Source organism: Daktulosphaira vitifoliae, unplaced genomic scaffold (genome assembly GCF_025091365.1).
Source record: "Daktulosphaira vitifoliae isolate Bord-2020 unplaced genomic scaffold, ASM2509136v1 Scaffold_4, whole genome shotgun sequence".
NCBI lineage: Eukaryota > Metazoa > Arthropoda > Insecta > Hemiptera > Phylloxeridae > Daktulosphaira > Daktulosphaira vitifoliae.
In genome coordinates, this window is record NW_026099575.1 from 3,392,028 (window position 1) to 3,415,719 (window position 23,692).

Genomic DNA, 23,692 nt, shown 5'->3' on the forward strand with positions numbered 1-23,692 from the left:
ATGGGTATATTAAAAATTAATTGTTCTACGACTTATAGATTTGTTTTAGTTATTATAAAATTCTTTGTAAACCATGTAAATATACTTTTTTTATTTATGAAATTTATTTAGATGTAACTAAGATAAATGAAATGTCACTACTAGTTGTAAATAAAAACTTCTATAACTTTAAATGTAAAAAGTTAACTTAAAATATCAAATAAAAAACTTTGTAACTCAAATTTTACTGTGACTTATTATTTTACTGTTGCTTAATTATTATTAATTTATTATATATCTATATAATTTTAATTTAATATTGCTTTTTTATGAAATTTATTATGTTAGCTGAATATAATTAATATTATATGATAATTTATATTTTTTGCAATACTAAAATGGTAGCAAACATATTTAATCATTTACAATAATATGATTTATAAAAACATTAGTTTGATAACTGTAATTTTGAAAAAGCATATATTTTGTTTATGTTAAAGTTTATTGTTTATGATTTTAATATCAAACTATATATTATTCAAACTACTTAAACTATTGTTTTTTTTTTTTTTTGTAAAATATTATAAAATTATTAGGAGTATTATATATTGTCAATCTTTATTCCATTGAATTATATTTAGAAAAATAACCATTTAATTATTATTACATTCATATTTTCTCTTAATCAATTATAGAGTAATTGTGAAAAAAAATTAAATCACTAATTGAAACTAGGACCCAATTTAAAAATAAAAAAAAAAAACTTAGTTTAAGTTTAAAATAAAATAAACTATTTTACGATTTATAGATTTAATAGAATAAGGTAAAAAAGAATGATTTAAAAATATATACATTTTTTCTGATAAAAAATCTAAAATTTAATCTTTAGAGTTGTGTCCTTACATCAATAAGTGATTGAATTGTACATAAATGATAAAAAATATTATAATCTAATTAATTAAAAAATAAATAAAAAATTTTATGAGAAATTTTTTTGAGACTGTTAATATGTTTTCAGTTTATTGTAATCATTGGTAAGAAAAATGCAGAAGATTATATGATTCTCAAAAATAAATATATATATATATATTTAGATTAATTTTAAGGTGAATAAAGTTTAATATTTTAAATACATATATTATTTTTCTAATTATTGACTACAGTTAATTATTAATAATTAATAAACTATTCATTGTTATCATAAAATAAAAATCCATAGCAAATATTATATATACTAATTTTTTTTAATATTTTATCAATGATGAGTATTTTGAAACTAATATTAAATTTTTTTGAGATTGTTTTAAAAAAAGCTTACCTATAACAATAAAATTGTTGAAATACAAAAAATATTTTCATTATAGTTAAAGTATTATTTTACTCATTCAGAATTTTAAATGTGAAAAATAAATAATGATACATTTTTTTATTTTAAAATAGATATTTTTTTTTAGAGCTTTTCTAACAAACAATTTTAGTTTATTAATAACTTTAGGGAAAATACTTATTGAGTTACAGTATTTTAATACGTAGAGGGAGTATGTAGCATGCATGAAGTATGCTTAATATATATAAACCATTACGATGAACCCAACCTCGCTTATAACCACTGTATATATATTATCTTGTTATTAATCCAACAAAATTTTTTGTAAAAATACAGTCATATTGAAATTTTAAAAATATTTTAGAAAACTCATGTTTTTCATTAATTAAAAATAAATAATTCAAAATATGCTTTTAACAAGATTTAGATCCAGTGAAATTTTAATTGTATTTAGAGTTTCAGTTAGATCTATTTCACCTGTATACTTGAGAAGCCAAGTACTTGAAATTTGTAAATTTTGTAGATAGTTGCATAGATACTACTTGTAAACAAATCTATGATTCAAGCTATGGAAAAAGAATATTCTAAATACCAAGAAAATAACTCAAACAGTAGTAATGAAAAGCTGTTTTAAATACAGACAAACAAATAAATTAATAGGTTACTTTTATTTAATTTATTTTAATAATTGTTAATAGAATACTGTTATACATTATAAACTAATAAGCTTAAAATTCAAAACAATAACAACCATTAGGAAGAATTTTTGAAAAAATTTTTAAAATGTAGAAAATAGTAGTTTTTTAATCAATTTTGATATCATAATTCAGTTAATGTGCTTAGAATTATTATTTAATTATATAAACACAACTAATCATCAATAAACTATTTTCACAATAGAAGAATAACTAAGGTAATATAAAACTTTCATTTTTTCTCATTTAGAATTTTTTTAATGTGAAGCTCCTTTATCTTCTTTTAAAAGAAAATAAATTTCAACTTGACCTTCTGAAGTTTGAACTATTTCTTTATAACTTATCATAAATACAGCAACAATACCATATAATAATAAAGGTACTCCTGAAATAAAAATTATTCAATTCACTCAATATTAATTTAAAACACTATCATAAATTTAGAACTTATTTTATATTTTTCAGGGTCCTAATTTCTTACCTAAATTCATAATTTTCAATAAATAAAAAAGCGAATCTTCTGTTTCTAAATTTTCAAAAGGTCTTTTAGTACAATGGTATTTTATGAACGGAAAGCATCCAGATCGTAAAACATGATAGTTGCTATTTCCTACCTTCCAATTAAAATGCGATTTGCCTCGTTGATCATTTATGACAGCACTATATTTTACAAAAAATGAGGTCCACTGTGGCTCGTTGTTTTGCTCTAAATATTTAGTAAGAACAACTGAAGCTTTAGGTAATTTTTTTGAACATTTCCTAAGAAATACAAGCATTTTGCTTATAAATTATAATAGTTAATCAGTATGAAATTTTCTATCGCATAGTGAATGACAAATTGTTAATTTTACTCTAAGGTATATTTATTAAAATGATATATATAAAAATATTCGAATAGATATACCGAATTGTTTTCAGTAGACTACTTGAAAAGTTCTAACAAAGACTTATGTTATAAGTAATGTTATAATATTATATGTTATAATTATAAGGTATAATTTATTGTAATAATAAGATAAATGTTATCAAATATTCACATTTCTTAAAATGAATGATTATGTTTTTCGATTATCAAAGATAATTATTCAGTTTAATCAGAAAGGTCTGTTTTTTGTGCAGCGAAAGTATTTGTTGTATTATTCTCTGACTAGAACTTCCCGCTCTATTGTCTTGTAAAGTCATAGTACCAATAAAGAAGACAGTGCGTTTTCAATTTTTAACTTTGGTATAATAGCAGCAACAATAAACTCAGCTCCCTTAAAAAACATACGAAATATTTTTAATTTAGCCTCACCAAAAAATTTACTACCATGTATGGCGTATGGTGCACAACTGATCTTTAATACTTAAAACTTTCCACCTCTGTTATCAGGTCCTCGCCTATTATCACAGATCTCCTCATTTCACCAACCTTGTGTTCTCCTTTGTCAAACTCTTACTTTAAATACTCTGTCTTACTCCTACTTATTATTAATCCTTTTCTTTCAAAGGCTGGTCTCCACAACACTAGCCTTTAATTAATGTCTTCCCTATTTTCTCCTATAACACTATATCGTCAGCGAACAACATGCATCATCTTACCGTCTTTAAAAACTCTCTCAGTTCTCTATCATACGCTTTTTCCAAATCTATAAACACGATACACAGTTTTCTTTTCTTTTCCTTATACTTTTCTCTTGGTTGTCACAAAAAACTGATTCCATCATCGATTTTCCAGACAAAATACCAATTTGGTTTTTTATTAATAATGTTTCATTTTTTATTATTTTTCCAAATTTTCATTTTATTTATTTATTAAGTATTTTTTTAATATATAGGTATCATTTTATTTCATTAAATGGCAACATACGTATTTAACTAGCTTATAACATAAAATCTAATTAAGAAAATGTCTGGGTGATAACAATTTTTGAAATAGTACTTCAGAAGTTATTAACATAATTTAATATAGAGTGGAAGAATAACGTAACAGAGTGCAAATGTTCAAATGGCCGCCATAGTTAAATAGTCATACTATTATTGTATTTAAATATATTATATTCCGATAACTTTTTTCAAAAAATATGGATTAGGGTTGGTACGATGTCAATTGACCAAACAAAATTTGGTTAATTGAATAAAACGATTTTGACCGATCATAATCTAGTCAAAATAAATAAATAAAAAATCTGTATTTAAATTGTATCATACAACACGGTATTTTGTACATTAACTTTTTATTATATGAAACTTTGTTTATACAAAAATGACAAGTACACAATAGTGTACTAAAGTTCTGAAAGGTTTTAGCAAATGCGTTTTTATAATAACTTTTTTGAATAAAATAATTACTTTAGTAGAAACTGATAGGGGGCACATGTCCCTGTATTCATACCTTGAATACTATGTACAGATCGGAGTACAAGATTCTTTTTTTTTACACGATCGACATTGCTGTGGACTCGCCTTGGAACTGCCGTTAGGCATTACTTCAGGGTGACCCACGCCGTCTCTATAATTTACACCACCACGTTGTCGATCAGCCCAAAATTAATCAAGAGCGGATTTGCACGTGGTGTGGCCCCCTCCCGTTTGCCGGATCCCAGAGTGGAAACCGTTAGGGAGGGTAGGCAAAACAACTCACAGAACACAAACACAAAAAAAAAAAAGTACAAGATTCTGCTGTCCAAGAAAAAAAATAATGCTCTCTATTTTTTTGAAGCGATGAGCTAAAAAAAGGCTTGTCAATACTGTAAATTCATATTTTGTCATTAATAGCGTGGCTAGTATTATTTTCAGTGCCGCCTTCAAACCTGTCGCCGGAGTCACGTGTACTCAATTCTCCCCTTAAATTTGTCACTGTAGAACAGCAAATACTTCTACTGGTGTTTAATCTTCTAAACGATCAATACATTATGTAGCTTAATAGGGACTTTCACCTCACCTAATTATTAAATAGTAAATACATAAATATTATATGTATTAAATACAAAAGTATATATGGAGAGGTTAGAGGCGTTCTTCAACTTCCCCTTCGAAAAACGTGCTAGTTGTGTTTACTTAATTGTTGTATTAAAGTGACTAAAGATTTAAATTAATAAGGATTTGTTTTTAAACTTTTTTAAATGTTAAATTGATCAATTATTCTATTTTATTTAAGTAACTAAATGTTACTTAGAGTAAAGGGATAGCTTTATGAAAAAATCCCAATTATTTTCAAAAACCTTAAAATTTTGTAAAACATTACTGGTTTAAATAAATGTTCGTAAAAAATTTAACTTAGTTTATGCTAGGTTAATATACCATTTTGATATAGATAAAAATGTTAACAATTTTCGCGGCGTTTTTTTTATCAATATTTATAATTGAACCTTATCAAACAAAAGTAAACAAATGAGAAATTATTCTCTTCGAAAATAATTTCATGTAATATTTATATCATTTATTCAAAAATTCAAATTAAACCTTAAATTACCAAAAGTTCTTCGTCATATGGATCTTTTAAAGTATTTTGAAAAATAATTAGCTTGATTATTTAAATTTTTATTACAAATCAATTTATTCTTATAAAAACAAAATTCAGTGAATAAAATTTTTTCAAGTGAGTTATTTTGTACAAAAAATTTAAAAAAATGAGTGTTCCAGAAACAAGTATTCATTGGTTTCGAAAAGGTATGCGTTTGCATGATAATACATCTTTTAAATTAGCTTGGGAATCGAAAAACTCAAGCAATCAACCTTATAAACTACGCCCTATATATATTCTTGATCCATATTTTCGAAAATACATTCGTGCTGGTATGAACCGTTGGAGATTTTTGCAACAAAGTTTAGTAGATTTGGATTTATCTTTAAGAAAATTAGGTACTCGGTTGTATGTTGTTAGAGGTTTACCAGAAGAAATATTTCCTGAGTTATTTGACAAATGGAATGTGAAGTTACTAACATTTGAGTTAGATACTGAACCATATGCAAAAAAAAGAGATGAATATGTTGAACAATTAGCCAGACAACATAATGTGAAAGTAGAACAAAAAGTTTCTCATACACTTTACAATACAGAACTAATATTACGAGCAAACAAAGGCAATGTTCCAATGACATATCAGAAATTTGTTGCTGTTATAAGTACTATGCCAGAACCTCGGAAACCAATTCCAGCTCCTGATAAATTACCTTCTGGTTGTCTTCTTGATGACTTAGAAAATAATAAATATGAAATACCAAGTATTGAAGAACTATTAACTATGAAAGGATATAGTCCTAATGATTTAAAGCCTTGTTTGTATCCAGGAGGAGAAGTAGAAGCCTTGAAACGTTTGGAAGAATACATGAAAAATAAAAGTTGGGTTTGTAAATTTGAAAAGCCAAATACTTCTCCAAATAGTTTAATGCCAAGTACTACTGTGTTAAGTCCTTATATGAAATTTGGCTGTTTATCTAGTAGCCATTTTTATTATAGATTAAAAGAAGTTATTGGTAATAGTCCACATTCAAAACCACCAGTTTCTTTAATTGGTCAATTATATTGGAGAGAATTTTACTATACTGTAGGAGCATTTACTCTTAATTTCGACAAAATGATAAATAATCCAATATGTTGCCAAATCCCATGGGAAAGTAACCCTGATGCTCTCTTAGCTTGGACTAATGGAAAAACTGGCTATCCATTTATTGATGCTATAATGAGACAACTAAGAGATGAAGGATGGATACATCATTTGGCTAGACACGCTGTAGCTTGTTTTTTGACTCGTGGGGACTTATTTATTTCATGGGAGCAAGGTTTAGCAGTTTTTGAAGAATTATTACTTGATGCTGACTGGTCAATGAATGCAGGTAATTGGATGTGGTTGTCAGCATCAGCATTTTTCCATCAATTTTATCGAGTATATAGTCCTGTAGCATTTGGTAAAAAAACTGATAAAAGTGGTGATTATATAAGAAAGTATGTTCCTGAATTATTAAAGTATCCAGATGAATATATTTATGAGCCATGGTCTGCCCCCAAGTCAATTCAGGAAAAAGCACGTTGTGTAATAGGAGTTGATTATCCTAAACGAATAGTTATACATGAAAATGTATATAAAAATAACATCACAAAAATGTCTCAGGCTTACAAAAATAATAAAACTAAACAAGAAAATTCCCGGCTCAAATCATCACCCGACGAAAAAATTTCAAAAAAAGCAAAATTAAAGTGATATTTAGATATTAGATAAAATGAATTAAAATTGCATATGAATATTACTTTTACACAATTGTTTATTGCTTAATTTATTTTGTGGCCACTTATTTTTAGTAATTATTTATGTACATAGTTTCTACAATGTGTATAACAATATCTATACGATAAAATCAATATAAGTTATTGGTATTTGTTATTTTTAATAAATAGTCTATAAACATACTGTTATACGATTTTGCGCAACTAAAATATGGTAAATATTCTTATTTTTAATGAAGTTATTACCTATGAAATATTTACATTCAATAATAAACTTTTTATATTCGATTTCATGTAATTAAAAATTGTATTTTTATTTCAAGGAAAAATAAATCATTAAATTTAATATTGCAGTACTAATATTGTGATACGATCATGACAAAATCTATTTTGTCATGGATACGATAATTATCGTACTCCGACTTAGTATCGTCGGGATACCTTTACATTTGTGCTACACATCAAACAGATATACGCAGCGCGTATCTGTTGATACTTCAATAATTTTACTACGTAATAACTACACTTGATTGAGGTAAAAGAAGGGAAACGTCGTGTGCTTCATTGTCATTGGACGAACTAAAAGTGGTGTGATATATGAAAACCGCGCGATTCGTCGTAAGTGCCGGGTGGCATTGGCCGTAGCCATGTGACGTGGTGGCACACACGAGTTGTAGTAGATGGTTTCTCTGGCAGAGGTATTATTTGCATGGTTAGTGAGGGTAAGAATCTGCGCAAACAATGATTAAGACAAACGTCTACCTTGTTTTATGTGGTACACAGTGCTCTAGTGACGTCATATGATTCATTATCGAACAAACCTTATTCTTTTAAACAGTTTTGCGCGAAAAAACCGTCTTCTTAAAATCATCAATCGATGTTCGATACCGTGTCGGTCGGTCGTCCGCAGTACTATTTATAGAAGTAAACGTAACATAACATTATCAGCACCGAACGTAAAAAGCCGAAATATAGCTTAAAAATTAAGTCATTAATTGATCTTTATATTTCAAATTAATCGACCGTTATTAATATTAGCTGCTTATCAACCACGTACCTCACAGTCGTCAACTACTTACTTTTCTTATCGGTAAATTTGCTTATTAAAGTGTACCGTTATATCTGTTGCTGTTTGGAAAACTCCGGAATCCGGTTAAAATTTAGAAACGTTTTTGGATATCCCGACTCCGAAGTGATCCTTTCAAGAACCATATCAACTTTGTTCATAACCAGGTGTGTGTATATAAACATAGGTATTTTTTTGCCATCTATCTGGTGGGTGCAATTTAACTATACAGTTTTTGAACGTTTGTCATATATTTTATTTAATATCGAAATCGCAAGGAAGTCGCCGAACGACATTTATCATCAATCGACCATAAACATTATTCACTAGGGTGTGATCTTATACGGTAACTAATCTTTTAAATTGTAAGATTGAATAAATTATTTTATTAAATGTGTTTATGTTAAATTATAGTATTATTAACTAGCTGAATATTTAAAATATAATAAACACCAAAAAAAAAAAAATTTTTGAGATTTTAGTTCAAAATAAATATTGTTCCTTAATTTGCATAGTATAACTATGTGAATAAAAGGTTGACCTCTAAAAACAATGAACAATTTAGGTAATTATTTTTATGAAAACCCATTTCATTGAATTAATGTAGATCCAAATTAATTAATTCAAAAGTACTATAAAAAATTAATACTTATCATTTTGATAAATATCGATTTTAATATTATTGAACATAGACACAGTATAGAATTATAAAAACTTTTGTAAGAACTAGAGCATTAAATGCTTAACATTATTCATTCAATATTAATTTTGATTATCAGAAAAATAATGTTTTAAGTATTTTAAAGATTCATTAATTTACAACTAGTAGCTAAAAATTTTTTTTTTATACATTATGTTCTTGTTTTTTTTATCTAAATATTTTTTATAACCATGATTAATTTAATAAATATTACCCTTAATATGCTTTATTATTTTAATCAAGAATATTCATATAACTTTAATATTTCCAAAGTAAGAATTTATTATTTTCACATTGAATAAGTAATTTTTCTGTCTAGTAATTACTAAAAATAAAATGTTAATTTTTAATTAACAGTAACTTTAATTAATATTAAATTACTTAACTAATAATATTACTACTTTTCAAGGTTTTTCTCTGTATAATTATTGTTTGTCTTTTATAAATATAGGTTGAGGGAGTTTCTTTGAATGTTTGAACAATGAATAAATAAATAATTGCACTTGTTAATTTAATAATAAAATAATATTTTATCAAATAATAAATTATTTAATAGTTATGCAATTAAAAAAAAAAATTAATTTATATGATTATTTTTCCAGCATTTTAAAATTATTTTAGAACATATATAATGAAAGTCCCAAAATCAAGAAATTACTTTTTTCAATTATACCATTTTGTATTAAATTAATTTAATATAATTAAATACCTAATGTTCATTACCTATCCAAGGCATAAAAAAATACTTTAAAAAGCTTTATTTCAATAGGTATTAAATATTGAATGTATTTGATCTAATTAGTGGTTTTATTAAAAATAAGTGTTTTCGTATTACATGGCTCCGAGTATTATCTAAACAATTCAGCAGCTTTAAAACTGTCCTTTAAAACTTGTTTTCTATTACAAGATTCAATATTTTTAAATCAATGAATAACTGTTAATTAGCTTTAGTTTTTTTTATGTGTAATATTGTATGTAATTTAATGTTAAAAATGACAAATTTGTTTGTTTTTTTACATATGTAACCATTGAAAGATTCTTGTGGAGTACTAATAAGTTGGTACATCCTTTATTGTTACAAAATGTTTTACTATAAAATATTGAGTAATATTTTTATTCCTTTTTTATATGGGTTTCAAAGTCACCATACTTATTTAAATATGGTTTTGTAATTTTGCCCATTCCAGTCTCGTAGTTGAAAAAATGATGATAAGGTATCAATTTTTTTGTGATCAATAGTTCAACAAATTTATGTGTCATAGTCCCATAATAAATAATAAGAATTCCTGCCCTGTAATTATATAATTTTCTAAAGTAGTTTTAAACTTTTATTTACACTTTTGTTATACTAGATTTATTTGTTAATTTTTTCTGAAAAATATGAAAAAGGAAGGTACAGATCTTAATAAGTCAATTGACCTTTTACTAAAAATGTTATAATATATTGTTTATAAGTATTTTTTAAATGAAGGGTGATAGTTTAACTATAATTCACGCAATATCTTTTAAAGTATGAAATATAATATTAGTTTTTATTTTTAGAAGTTGATAGTACTTTAGGTTTTACAATAACTAGAAATTTTAATCCTATCCCTTTCCCCTTTAAAATATTACAACTTCAGTTACTTAAAAGGAAACAAAATGATAACAATTTTTATTATATTATTATATATAATAAAAAACTAAATAATTATCTATCTAAGAAAATATCTGATCGATGACAATTTTTTGACCAAAACTTTGGAAGTTAGTAACTTTTTAGTATAAAAACCATAAAATGACGCACAAGTCTACTTTTATGTTTAGGTATTACTTGCACTACTACTCCCTTTTTTGTTATTAAAGTACTAATCATTTTTAAAAATTAATCCTAAAGTTGTTATTGACCAATCATTGTCTTAGATAGATCATTTATTATATGAAAGTTAGCTTAACATATATGTTTCTGTTAAAAAATCCAATGTTGATAATATTTTAAGTGGATTGAGCCAAATTTTCTAGAAATTGCAGAACTTATAATACTATCAACTTATGAAAAAAATATTATATTATATTTAATATTATGAAAGATATTGCCATTATACATAGTTAAATAAAAAAATAAGTACTTGGACGGTCTCTTCTGAAAGTAATTTTTAGTCTCCAATTTTAAAACTAGCAGCTCTCCATCATTTTTTGAATTGTTGTATCTATGATTAGGTAATAAAAAAGAAAGTGAGTATCTTTTTTTAATGAACTATAAAGGTATCGAACTGTATGAGATGCACATAAGTTATTCATCCATTATAAAAAAATTAGGTAAATGTTATATAAAACCTATATTATACTATTTATAATAATACACGGGGAAATACTCAGTGTTTTCTTAAAGAGAAATGCATATAGCATTATTTTAATACTTCTTCGTAAAAAAAAAAAACATACATTTTCACCATTTCAATTTTTTTATTCAATTTTCATAAGCTTAATCAGTCTCTTGAAGAGGTTGTAGGACTGTTATCCCAATTGAACAATATTTTATCTTTTTATTTAGCAATATTATAATATATTATAAATATATAGATAAGATATTATAAAGAAAAAACTTTTAAAAAAGTCTCGGGATATAAAAAGATAATTCAATCAGTAAAACTTTTTTTTTATCCCATTCCATATTTTTACCTCTGGGAGAACTTGAGCTTATTGTTGCACAAAATCACTAGACCTTGTGTGAAACAGTATTGCAGGGCTCTTAATTTTATTTTTTTGTAGAAAAAACCCTTTTTTTTGTCATCACTTTGTTTACGGGGATATTTAAAATGCGGGGTCTCATGCGGGTTGAACACCTGGCGTACCCCTTATATTGACCTTGACATTAAATGCCGTGAATTTTTTTAAGCAGGTGTGATAGTCTTCCTATTTGTTAGTTGTTATATTTTGAAACTGGTAAATAAATCGTATTTTTTTAAAACAAAATTGCATATTTTCTTATTATTTATTGTCAAGAGAAATATTTATATCTAGTAGTATATTAATATTGGTTGTTAAATAGTCTTTTTTTATATAGAGTATTATTCTATATTTCAAAGAGAAATCAATGGCTAATAACGCTTATAATTAAGTTATAACCTTTTGTTTTTAATTATTTTAATAATTATTCAGAAAATTGTTTAGTTACTTATTCGTTTTGAATATTCATTATAATCGTTAAAAATACTAAGACAAACAATGGTAGCATATTAAATAAAATCATACTCCCAAGCAATCGATGGAAATACGAAAACTAAGTATGAGAATTATACCCACGACTAATTAAAAATTAAAAGTAAATTGTATATACGATTTTAGCTATTTCAAATTAAAAAAATTAATTCGGTAATTTGTGTTATTGAAACTCAATGTCTACTTTTGTAGCTTTTTATACAAAAATATTTTATATGTTTTAAATATAATAAATTTTTTTTTTATGTATTAATTAACTTATTTTTAGTATTACTTAGAGTTTTGTTGACTTTACATTATTTTAAGCTATCTTTGAAATTTCTTTAGTGGATTCTGTCTAAATCCTTGATAAAATTATTTTATAATACCTTAACGTTTTACATTTCATTTTCACGTTTTCTTTATTTTTAAATCATTACGTAAAATTTTATTACTTGGAAGTTCTTTTTTTTATCTAAAATAATTATTATTTTTGGTTAAACTTTTTAATTATATTTCTATATTTTTCGCTTTTTAGGAATTTTTATATAAATAAATAACAATGTTAAAAATACACGAGAGACACATCGAAGATTCCTTTAGCTATTATTATACTACAATTTTTCCGATATATTGTATTAATTTTGATTATATTCATATTACTTCGTAGATATTTAATTAATGATCGAGTTAAATTTTACTTTATAAATGTGAATAATGCAGTAGTGAGAACGATGAACTTTATAAAGAGAAATATGTCTTAAGGTCACTATGGCCTTGTGAACTAAAATGAAATCAGGTTTTGACGTGGAATATGTTTAACCTATTTGTGGGTCGGATTCTAATCATCTAGAGATAAATAATAGTTAAATCCATACTATTCTTCCTATAATTTGTGTACGTGATTTCTAAGTTTCTCTTTTCCTATCTAATGAAAGTCGCTGGACATATCTTATTTTTTCTTTTTACTTAAGAACTCGTATTATCTAATCAAATAGTGCTCTTGCATATTTTACTCATTTCTTTCATCAACGCCATCTCAAAAAATTGATTTTTTAGGAGAGCGTTTTTAAAAATTAAAAATGCATTGCAATGTGTAAAAATGAATAACTCAAGCTTCTCTGGATCGCCAAATTATTGAATTTTTGATTGAATGTACTACGTGTTAGGGATTTCTTTAAACAAGCATAACTAAAAAACATCGAATTTTGAGATATAACATCGTTATAAAGAGTGAGCGATTTTTGAATATATATTCCATATAAATACTAGTTCAGTATTATGCATAATTTTTCATTTAGTTTTCCCAAACTGTATGTTTCTCATCTAATATTGTGTAAAATATACATTAAAATAATTACTCGTTTTTTAATTTTTATCCAATTTTATTATAGTCTAAAATTTCGAGTGGTACGAAGTGTTTATTATCGGTAGGTACATTTTTAACTTAATGTTATCAAATTTAAAATGCATTATTCTTTTTAACAATTTTTTTAATAACTAATTTTAAATTAGTTTAAAACTAATTCATTAATATCTAGTTAATCATTCGATTTCTATGCGATTTTTTTATTATTTTCTAAAATAGTCTAATAAAACGTATAATTCAATTAGTTTTATCTTATAATTGTATAGTTGTGTGTTTCAGACTTGACTGAATTTTTTCCTGAATCTCGTTAATTGTTATGTTAGTAATTCATATTTTAATCTAAATTTTATTTTTAATTTCTATTAACAGCATTTCATTTTGAAGTTTCCATCTTTATAGCTTAAAATGGACATTGAACTTAAGTCAATCGTTCTTTTGAAATTTAGAATCATATCGCATGCTTTGTACTTAAAACATATTTATTGGTAATATTTATGTGAATCCTAATTATTATTTCATAGAAAATATTTACACATTTACAAATAGTATGTGGTAAGCACGAGATTTTTTATTTCAAATATCATCTTACTAGTAAATATTTATGTTCAGTAGTTTATAAGCTGAAATATTATATTAATTTAATTTAATTCGTAAATATATGAGTAACTTAAGATGCAATGATAACATTTGTAAAAGTTAAACTTCGATTGAAAGCACTTGGTCGAAAGTTATTATAATGCATTATATTTTTTTCACACATTTTTTCTCAGCCTTGAAAATATTTTGCATAAAACAATAATTACATTTTATTTTAATCAATTGGTTCGCATAGATTTAACAAACAATCGTAAAATACTAAATATTCATTAATTATTAAATATATCTCAATAATCATATTTTTACGAGGCGTATAAATATTAAAACCGACGATGAATAATTTAAGTATTAATTTTTTTTTATTGGATGTGCATCTTGAAAATGAAGGTCAATTTGAATCAAAGGTTTAAAACTATTGAATCATTTATAGCCCAAAGGTAAAAATAATGTTTGGTATCTATTTGTTTATTAGTTATCGGCGATGGGGTCAGGTTATGAAAATTAGCTGATTAATTTTTATTCTATAATAAAACAATATTAATATTCATCCAGTTAAATAAAATAAAATTAGTATGTTTTTAAATGCTAATAATATTGTCTTTTGATAAAATTTAAAACCTCGTCTTTGATTTCTTTTTTTTTAAATAAAAAACATCGAAATTTATTTGTTTTACAACTAGAGTAAGTATAAAATTTTAATTTTAACATTTTGAGCGTGGAAATTTAATATTATTTAAGTTCATTGTACTGTGCTTCATGGAATGTAGATCATAATAATAATAATGAATGTTAACTGGACATGTTTAGACTTCAAAAGTGTAAATAAATGAAAGTAATCGCGTCCTACATAGACAAATTCATTTCAAAGAAAATAGACTAACCATATTTTAAGTTTAAACTTGACCTTATAGTTAAACTTTTATAACATTTAATAATTTTCCAGTTGTTGACTTACACAAAATGAGCGATGATGGCGATACTACTCCAAGTATTTCACAAAATGGAGGAACTCATTATAATTTAAGTCTTAAAGAAGTAATGTATAAATATTTAAAAATATGAGTATACCGAGTAATTAATTTAATATTAACCACATAATTAGTGAAAAAATAAAAATAATATTAAAACATTTTTTGGTTTCTTTAAATAAATGTTTTTTTTATTTATCAATTATAAAGTATTTTTTATGCTAATCCCTTATACATTATAAGGGTGTCAACTTTTTTATTTGATATGGCGCCATACATAATTATTTTGTTTAATAAATTACAATACAATTGAGAAAATCACTAGTCATTACAATTTTTGTAGTAGTATTTCAAAATTTATTACTATTCTTTTATAATTAGGTGAGAGGAAGAATTCAGTTGAGAAATGATTAGTGATAAAAATAACAACAGCCAAATCTCACTTCCAGCTATCACTAAAAAATTTTAATAACTTCTAAAATATTTCTACCAAAATTGTTATTGACCATTCATTTTCTAAATTAGATTTTTATTTATTAACTAGTTAATTATGTATGGTATCAAAAAAAAAAAAAAAGTTGATACCCTTATAATGTATAAGTGATTAATAGAAAAAATCATTTATTTAAAGAAACCAAAAATAGTTTTTAATATTTATATTTTTTTGATTAATTATGTGGTTTATAATAAATGAATCATTCTGTAAAAATATTTATAAAAAAATTCATGTGTTTAGTTATGTTTACACACTTTAACCTTGAACTTGTACTGAAAGTCCTAATGAGTTTTAAGCTTATTTATTGATACCTATAAATGTATTTAGGAGTAGGAAAGTAACTAGAGCCCTAATATGACATTAACATTTTTTTTTTTTTTAATGGTATACTTAAGAATTATGAGTTAATAAGCAAATTTATATTTAGCATTTTTTAAATGCAGGTTATTCCAAGTCATTTTGATAATTGAACAATTTTATGGAAAAAAAAAATCAAAATCAAATATTGTTGGTTATTAGTTAATGTTAGGGCCGATTAATTTAGACACATAGTGAAATGAATTGATAAATAATATTACATAAATAAAGGAAACTATCATTATTATTCTCTATTTTTTTATATTTTTAATTGCAAACCAAAATCAATTTGATAGATGTAGAATGGGTTATGTAACCATAAAATTAGTTTTTATACAACAATATTCTTAATTATAAGTTGCATTTTTTAATTTCTTAGCAGAAATAGCATAAATTCAGTAGATTTATGAAAATGTGATTCAAAATGTACATATTTTAAAATATATGAATAATACTAAATAAAATTGGAGTATCAGTTATATATTAAGCAGCATGAGAATAAATAACCACATTATACAGGAATTTTGCTTAGTATTAAACCATATTCAGTACTTTTAATTATTTAATAAGTTATATACTAAAAATAAAAAGTAATCCAGAAAAAGTAGTTTTTTTCTCAAAAGTACTATTTTGGTGCATATTGCCTTTTGGCTTAGGATAGCAGTGTTATAGCAAAATTATACTGTTATATTATTATTAGTGGTATATTATATATATATATTTTAACATGCGAGTTAATTTTTTTTAGAAACTTGAAATGAAATTATGTTGACACTATTCAAAGTATACTTATATTTAATGTATTAATGAAATTTTACTTTGTAGGCATTCTTAGCAAGCTCAACTACCACAACTACAATAGTTGAAAACCAAGTTAAAACACAGTCTACTATGAAGTGAGTAATTGTTTTATTATGAACTAACGAAAAGAATAAATCTAGAATTGTTTAATATTATATTTAAAAAAAGTATTTAAATTATTTTTTCAATGTTAGTAAATAGACAATTTTAAGTGTTTAAATTTTTTTATTTTATTTTTAGTCACGAAAATTCCACAAATCAAAATGAAATGTGTAAGTTTTTATTAGAATTAATTGGAATTCAAGCATGTTTAGTTAAATTATTGTAATTTGTATTTTAGATGGACCAGATCAAGTTTTGCCTGCAACAGAATTGTATACTAGCGCTGCAAATGGAAGAGTGAAATTACGAATTGAAAAAGGTGCAGATTCAACGCCAATATCAGTTCCAGGTCTTCTGTCAAATACTGTTGAGAAATATGGTGATAAACCAGCTTTGAACTATAAGTCTGACAATAAATGGGTCACAGTTACTTACAAGTAAGTAAAAAGATATTTATAATATACTTTCAGGTATTAATATTTTATTTTTTTATTTAATTTAGAGAATACGAACAAAATGTACGTACTGTTGCTAAAGCTTTTCTCAAATTGGGTTTGGAACGATACCATGGTGTATGTATTATTGGCTTTAATTCTCCAGAGTGGTTTTATTCAGATTTAGGAGCTATTTATGCTGGGTGAGTCAATATTGGTGATTTTAAAATCTTTTATTAGTCATTATGTGATGCTATTAAGTAGGAAAATAATATAAATAAAATCTTTATTATTAAATTAGAGGATTTGCTGCTGGTATGTACACTACAAATCTTCCAGATGCTTGTCACCATTGTTTAGAGAATAGCAAAGCAAATATTGCTGTTGTTGAAGATGAAAAACAGTTGGAAAAAATTATTTCAGTTAGGGATCGTTTACCTCATCTAAAAGCTATAATCCAGTATGAAGGAAAGCCAACTGTAGAAGGAGTTTTATCGGTGAGTGAACCTTTTCATATAATACTTAAATTTTATATTAAAAATAACTTTTGATGGATTTTTGATTTTAGTGGGGTGATGTTATGAGAATAGGCTCTGCTGAAAATGATGATCAACTGAACCAAATCCTAAAGTCTATGGGAGTCAATGAATGTTGTACTTTAGTATATACAGTAAGTTATCAGCAAATGGGTTTATGATTTTCATCTCAAAGTCATATAATTTATCTTATTTTTTTATTTTTAAACTTAACAATAACAATTACTATAATTTTATAAGATTTACAATTAAAACATGTTTATGAATTTTTTATATGTAATTACATATTTTTAATGAATAATAAATAAATGTTAATTTAGTAATTTAGTATTAATAGTATTAATTGATTTCAAGTTTTGAGTTATAAAAAAAATATCCATTTTTGTTCATTAAAGTGTTTATTCCAATTATTTTAGTCAGGTACTGAAGGACCATCTAAAGCTGTGATGATAAGTCATGACAATATCATTTTTAATGCTCATATGTTGACCAGCTTTTTGTCTCTAGAACAAGGCAAAGAAGTTCTCGTATCCTACTTACCATTAAGCCATGTAGCTGCTCAAGTTAGTAATATTATTTATTTTTTAATATTTTGTTTTAATTTTAAATAAAAATTTTTTTTAGATAACTGATATATTTTGTGTTATTAAGCTGGGAGGACAAGTATATTTTGCTGAAAAAGATGCTCTTAAGGTTTGAAATAAACAATTTATTAACTTCAAGAAAAAAAACAAAGTGAAAATAAAATTTTATATCCATAGGGTTCTTTAGTATCTACTCTCCAAGTTGCAAGACCTACTGCATTTTTAGGAGTTCCTCGTGTTTGGGAAAAAATCAATGAAAAGTTAGTTAGTATTGGGCGAAAATCTGGTTCTCTCAAAAAATATATTGCAGATTGGGCAAAACAAGTTGGCCTACATCACTATGAAGATGCTATGAAAGGGTAAATAAATATTTTAAAATAAAACATATAGTATTGAATTTCTAAAATTTCAAGTGTTCTCATAGTTCAATTAGAAATATATTAGTGTGTTACTATTAATTTTTTAAATAATTGTTTCATATGTAAAAAAAAATGTAATTATGATTATTTAATGTTCAGATTTGACTTTTTTATTGCAGTGTTGAAAAAGAAACGTACTCATATAAATTCTTTAGATGGTTAATTTTTAATCGAATAAAACATGCAATTGGCTTTGATAGATGTAAAGTTTTTGTTTCTGCTGCCGCTCCAATATCTGTTGAATTAAAAAAATATTTTATGAGCTTAGATATACCACTGTGTGAAGTAAGTACATTTCAATTTTTAAACTTTTATATACAACTATTTAATAATCATGAAATTATAGCTTTACAATTTTACTATTCCCTGAAAATTAATTCTATTAATTTAAAAAAAGGTATTTGGAATGTCTGAATGTAGTGGTGCACACACTATGAGTATTCCAACTGATGAAAATGTAGCTGGAGTGGGTAAAACATTGAGTGGTGCTAAATCAAAGATTCACAAACCTGACAAAGATGGTAATGGAGAGGTAATAATGAAAATTATCTATTACTTTTATTTTCAAGTAATACAATCATACTTTACTTATTTTAGTTATGTTTATATGGACGCCATGTATTTATGGGCTATTTAGATATGCCTGATAAAACTAAGAGTACTATTGACGAAGAAGGTTGGCTACATTCAGGTGATATTGCACAAATTGATCAAAAAGAACATGTTGTTATTACTGGAAGAATTAAAGTAGTGATATTTTTTTAAAACTATTTCATTATAGGTTTAAAAATAAATAAAAATTAGTAATATTTAATTTTTTTTTTGGTAAATTAAAAAAACTTTGTTTTACAGGAATTATTAATTACTGCTGGTGGTGAGAATATCCCACCTGTATTAATTGAAAATAATGTCAAAGCAGAATTGCCTGTTATAAGTAACGCTTTGTTAATTGGTGACAAAAGGAAATTTTTATCAATTTTACTATCATTAAAGGTAAAAGTACAAACTCATCTCAAATTTAATAAATACAATTATTTTAATTATTTTGTTGCTATGATTAAGTAAATGTTTGATAAAAAATAAATAATTATTAATTATTTTGTCTAGAAGTATAATTCAAGAGCTTTAGATAAAAACAAGACATTTTTAAATTGTATCCTTACCTACCAGTATATTTAAAAAATACAATATTATGTATTATACCCATTTGTTTCTTGAATAGATGTATTTGTCGTTTTTATCTTAATTTAAAATCATCAAAATGTGATTAAAAAAAAAAAAGAGTGACCTTGTTTTTGCACAAAGCCCTTCTATTAATTAAAATTATATTTCTTAACACAATGTTTAATAATTTTGGAAACTTTCAAATTTATAACAAATTTATTTTAGTTTTGACAATCATTCCACTGCTTCTAAAAAAATTTAAATTAGCCCTTAAAATGAATTTTTATTTTAAGAACTAGTTATTTCCGCATTTATTTATTATTCTGTAGAAATAAATAGTAAATATTTAAGTAAAATTAATTAGCCACAAGTGATCAATTTTTATTATATAGTAAATATTTATTTGAAATTGCATATTTCTTTAAATTAAAACATTTTACTAATTAAAAAAAATTGCCAAAATATATGGAGTATGATTGATTCTTTCATACTATAAATTTACTATTATATCTTTTAAATATAACTTCATTTTTCTTATAGTGTGAAATAAATCCAGAAACAACAGAACCATTAGATGATTTAACACCTGAAGTTATTACTTGGCTGAAGTCCCTAAGCTGTCAATATACTAAAGTATCAGAGGTCATAGCCAACAAACCTAAAGAAGTAATGGAAGCTGTTCAAAAAGGACTTGATAAAGCTAACAAAAAAGCAGTGTCCAATGCACAAAAAGTTCAGAAATTTGCATTTATACCAGTTGATTTTTCATTGCCTACTGGTGAATTGGGTGTGTTGAATAAATTGTTTGTTAATAATACAAATTTATTTTTAAAACAGTCATAATTTATTTTATAAATTATATATATAGTGTGGTTCGTCCTATATATTTAGACAAATCCTAAAAATTTTATTCAGTTTGTGTTTTGTTTGTTTTAATTCAATTTTGTAGTACATTTTTTTAATAATCTTAATATTTTTTGATTGCAATAATTAGTGATGGGCTGAATCAGTTAATTTGGAAAAACCAAATTACATAATTTTTTTTTAACTGAACATTTGGTATNATAATTATTATATACAGGGTGTTCAGTAAGTCAGGAAACGGGTTTCTATTGTTCTCATTGTTACAAACAATGAGAACAATAGAAACCCGTTTCCTGACTTACTGAACACCCTGTATATAATAATTATTATTACAATTGATTATTATTAAATAAGTTTCTTATACACTTATTAAAATATATATGCAGACAATCTACTTAGTTTAGTTGGAAATACTTAGTGTGTAGGTTCCAAAGTTTAATTGTGTTGTGCTGGGATATGTAGGTTTTTCTATTATTTTTAACAATATTATAACTTTACAAAAATATATGTAAGATAAATAGAATAATAGTAATATAAATATTAATTCTAATATGAAAAAAAGACTATAATAAAAGCTATAAACTTTAAAAAAATAATATTATCTTTAATTTAATTTAAATTTTATTACTATTTTAAACTATTCAGTTAAATACAATTTGAACGAATAGTTATACATTTTGTCTAATTACCAAAATATTAGCCAAATACACAGGATACCAAATAATTTCTTAATATTCTGCTCATCCCTAACAATGGTAATATAAAATTAGTTATTTTTAAATTTATTTAAAAAAGATATTAAAAATTTAAGAAAACATTTTGTAAAAAATTCTAGACGGCCATTTTGTAGAGCAGATTTTAAGCAAAAATTGGATATCATAATTTCTTATTAATGTTTTGTAGTTAAATTTCAAGAGAATTTTAAAGTTTGTAAAATTTTGAATTTTTATGTTTATTTCACACAATTAAATGTCAGTATTAGAGTTAGATAGAAGATATGCAATCTTTTCACACTAAATATTAGTTTTACTTTTTATTATTTTTTAATATTAGTTATTATCAAAGTTTTTTCATAAAAATTATCATTGCTTGAATGATTACCCAATTGAAATGAAAAACACGTACAGTAATATTATAACTATCTATCTAATAGTACAATTTTCTTTAATATTACCTAATCAAAAGTCAAAATAATTAGTAGGTATTAAAAAAAATTTTAAATAAAAACAATGTTCAAAATTTATTCAATTTATTTCAAGTTTCAATAGTCCAATTTCATTAAATTAAACTACATAAGTTAGTTGATGAACAAAAATTACACTATATTTGAATAAATGTGACTATTATGCTTTAGGATTGTAGCTATTGTAGTCCTAATGCATAAAAATGATAAAATATCTGCAATTTAGTCACTGTATTAAAAGTTATTTGATATGACAAAACATTGTGGATTATTCTGTATATGTTTAATTAATGATAAAATATTTTAATAAAAAAATTAAATTATTTTAGGTCCAACATTAAAAGTTAAACGACCAGTTGTTTATGAAAAATACAAAGATCTCATTGAAGAATTTTATACAAACACATAAATATATTAACTAATAAGTATTTTCATTCTTAATAAGTTGTTATGAGTTATATTAATGAAAGTAATTTCATAGTCACATAAGAATATTATGCTCAAAACTTGGTTTAACCAAGTAATGTTATTTAATTATTGTGTAATCATCACTAAATATGTTGTGTTTGTATTGTGTATATTATTATCTAAAATTTTGTTATTGTACTTAAGTATAGCTTTATTTTTCTAGTTTATTTCTTGTTACCTTTTATAATAAATTTGTACTGGTGTGGTGTACAAAATTTTCTTGTGGAGGTAGCTTTGTAATTAATTTTAAAGTCAAATTTTCATTGATTTATCAGAAATATTATTGTTGTGATATTATATTTTCAAGTATCTAGAGTTTTTATAATGTATAATAAATTAATTTTATTAGATAATTTTTTAAATAAAGATATGTAATTTGGTGGAAATTTAGTTAATACATTTTAATCAGATTTTTTTTATCTTAAATTATACTTATTGTTAAAATATTATTCATTAATTTGTTTGTGGCTTTATTGTAAATTTATTTTATACAAAAATTTGAATAGTAGTCAATATTCCATACAAATAGTTTGTATAATTATTTTAACTAATATACTTAATTATTTTTACTTTAAATGATTTTTTTTTTATTAAAATCTTTGTTATTTATATCAAATCTTCATCATTATGAATTATTATTTATATATTTTATTTTCATGATGAAATAGAAGTTATATAATATTTGCATTTATATTGTTTTATCACTAGTCCAAAAATTATTTGTTTACTAATTCAATTTAACATTTCTATTTAAAACACAAAAAAATAAAATATTTTGTCTTCGATGCGAAGCTGAGAAGGTATTAATTTAATTCTGATGTGTTTATTTTTTTTTTTGTGTGTCTGTCACTACTTTTCTCAGCTTTCATTGGACCGATTTTTCTCAACGATACGTCAAAGATCACAAATAGTATCTAGTTGAAGACATTATCCTCAAAAATTGAAAATTTTTCACTCGTTCTCCGTAAAAAGTAAAAATTCCCCAAAAAATCACGATTTTTAAAATCGGTAAATTCGACATTTTTAAACTTTTTTTTTCTAAAAATTACCTTGACTTATTGCAAAATGAACGAATCAAAATAGTTCTTTTCTAAATTGATATAGATATTTATCTTACATTTGATATAAATTTTTTGAATATCTGACCACGGAGTGGAATTCAAAAAAGCAACTTCTGCACAAAAATTTAATTTTTCA

General features: G+C 24.2%; 2 protein-coding genes across 9 annotated transcripts; one reads left to right on the plus strand and one right to left on the minus strand.

Annotated features, from left to right (window-relative positions):
* Positions 1-1,433: 1,433 nt before the first annotated feature.
* Positions 1,434-3,367, minus strand: LOC126903582 (uncharacterized protein C15orf61 homolog). 2 transcript variants are annotated; one of them, XM_050681811.1, is made up of 3 exons: positions 3,039-3,367; positions 2,483-2,760; positions 1,434-2,386 (listed from the first exon to the last, which is right to left on the minus strand). In XM_050681811.1, coding segments are annotated over exons 1-3 (408 nt in total). In that variant the 5' UTR covers positions 3,041-3,367; the 3' UTR covers positions 1,434-2,258. The 2 variants fall into 2 exon arrangements, with proteins under 2 accessions (XP_050537768.1, XP_050537767.1); XM_050681810.1 differs by lacking the exon at positions 3,039-3,367 and having other exon boundaries at positions 1,439-2,386; positions 2,483-3,000.
* A 2,030-nt stretch (positions 3,368-5,397) lies between these two features.
* Positions 5,398-23,071, plus strand: LOC126906423 (long-chain-fatty-acid--CoA ligase ACSBG2-like). Of its 7 annotated transcripts, none has more exons than XM_050687036.1 (17): positions 8,072-8,440; positions 15,063-15,154; positions 16,766-16,836; positions 16,982-17,013; positions 17,082-17,280; positions 17,346-17,480; positions 17,579-17,774; positions 17,846-17,947; positions 18,230-18,376; positions 18,438-18,506; positions 18,575-18,756; positions 18,936-19,101; positions 19,214-19,348; positions 19,414-19,563; positions 19,669-19,809; positions 20,521-20,767; positions 22,357-23,071. In XM_050687036.1, exons 2-17 carry the CDS (start codon positions 15,080-15,082, stop codon positions 22,434-22,436), a joined length of 2,127 nt encoding a protein of 708 aa, XP_050542993.1. In that variant the 5' UTR covers positions 8,072-8,440; positions 15,063-15,079; the 3' UTR covers positions 22,437-23,071. The 7 variants fall into 7 exon arrangements, 6 of the variants coding, with proteins under 6 accessions (XP_050542993.1, XP_050542998.1, XP_050542994.1 ...); XM_050687037.1 differs by lacking the exon at positions 8,072-8,440 and adding an exon at positions 8,447-8,619; XM_050687038.1 differs by lacking the exon at positions 8,072-8,440 and adding an exon at positions 14,533-14,556.
* Positions 23,072-23,692: the final 621 nt, after the last annotated feature.

Excerpts from the sequence above, each read along its gene's own strand:
- LOC126903582 (XM_050681810.1), bottom strand. The coding sequence starts at position 2,777 with ATGCTTGTATTTCTTAGGAAATGTTCAAAAAAATTACCTAAAGCTTCA. Across the intron at positions 2,387-2,482 it reads ATTGAAAATTATGAATTTAG|GAGTACCTTTATTATTATAT; the intron begins GTAAGAAATTAG and ends TTTTTATTTCAG.
- LOC126906423 (XM_050687036.1), top strand. The coding sequence starts at position 15,080 with ATGAGCGATGATGGCGATACTACTCCAAGTATTTCACAAAATGGAGGA. Across the intron at positions 16,837-16,981 it reads AAAACACAGTCTACTATGAA|TCACGAAAATTCCACAAATC; the intron begins GTGAGTAATTGT and ends TTTTATTTTTAG. Across the intron at positions 18,757-18,935 it reads TATGAAGATGCTATGAAAGG|TGTTGAAAAAGAAACGTACT; the intron begins GTAAATAAATAT and ends TTTTTATTGCAG.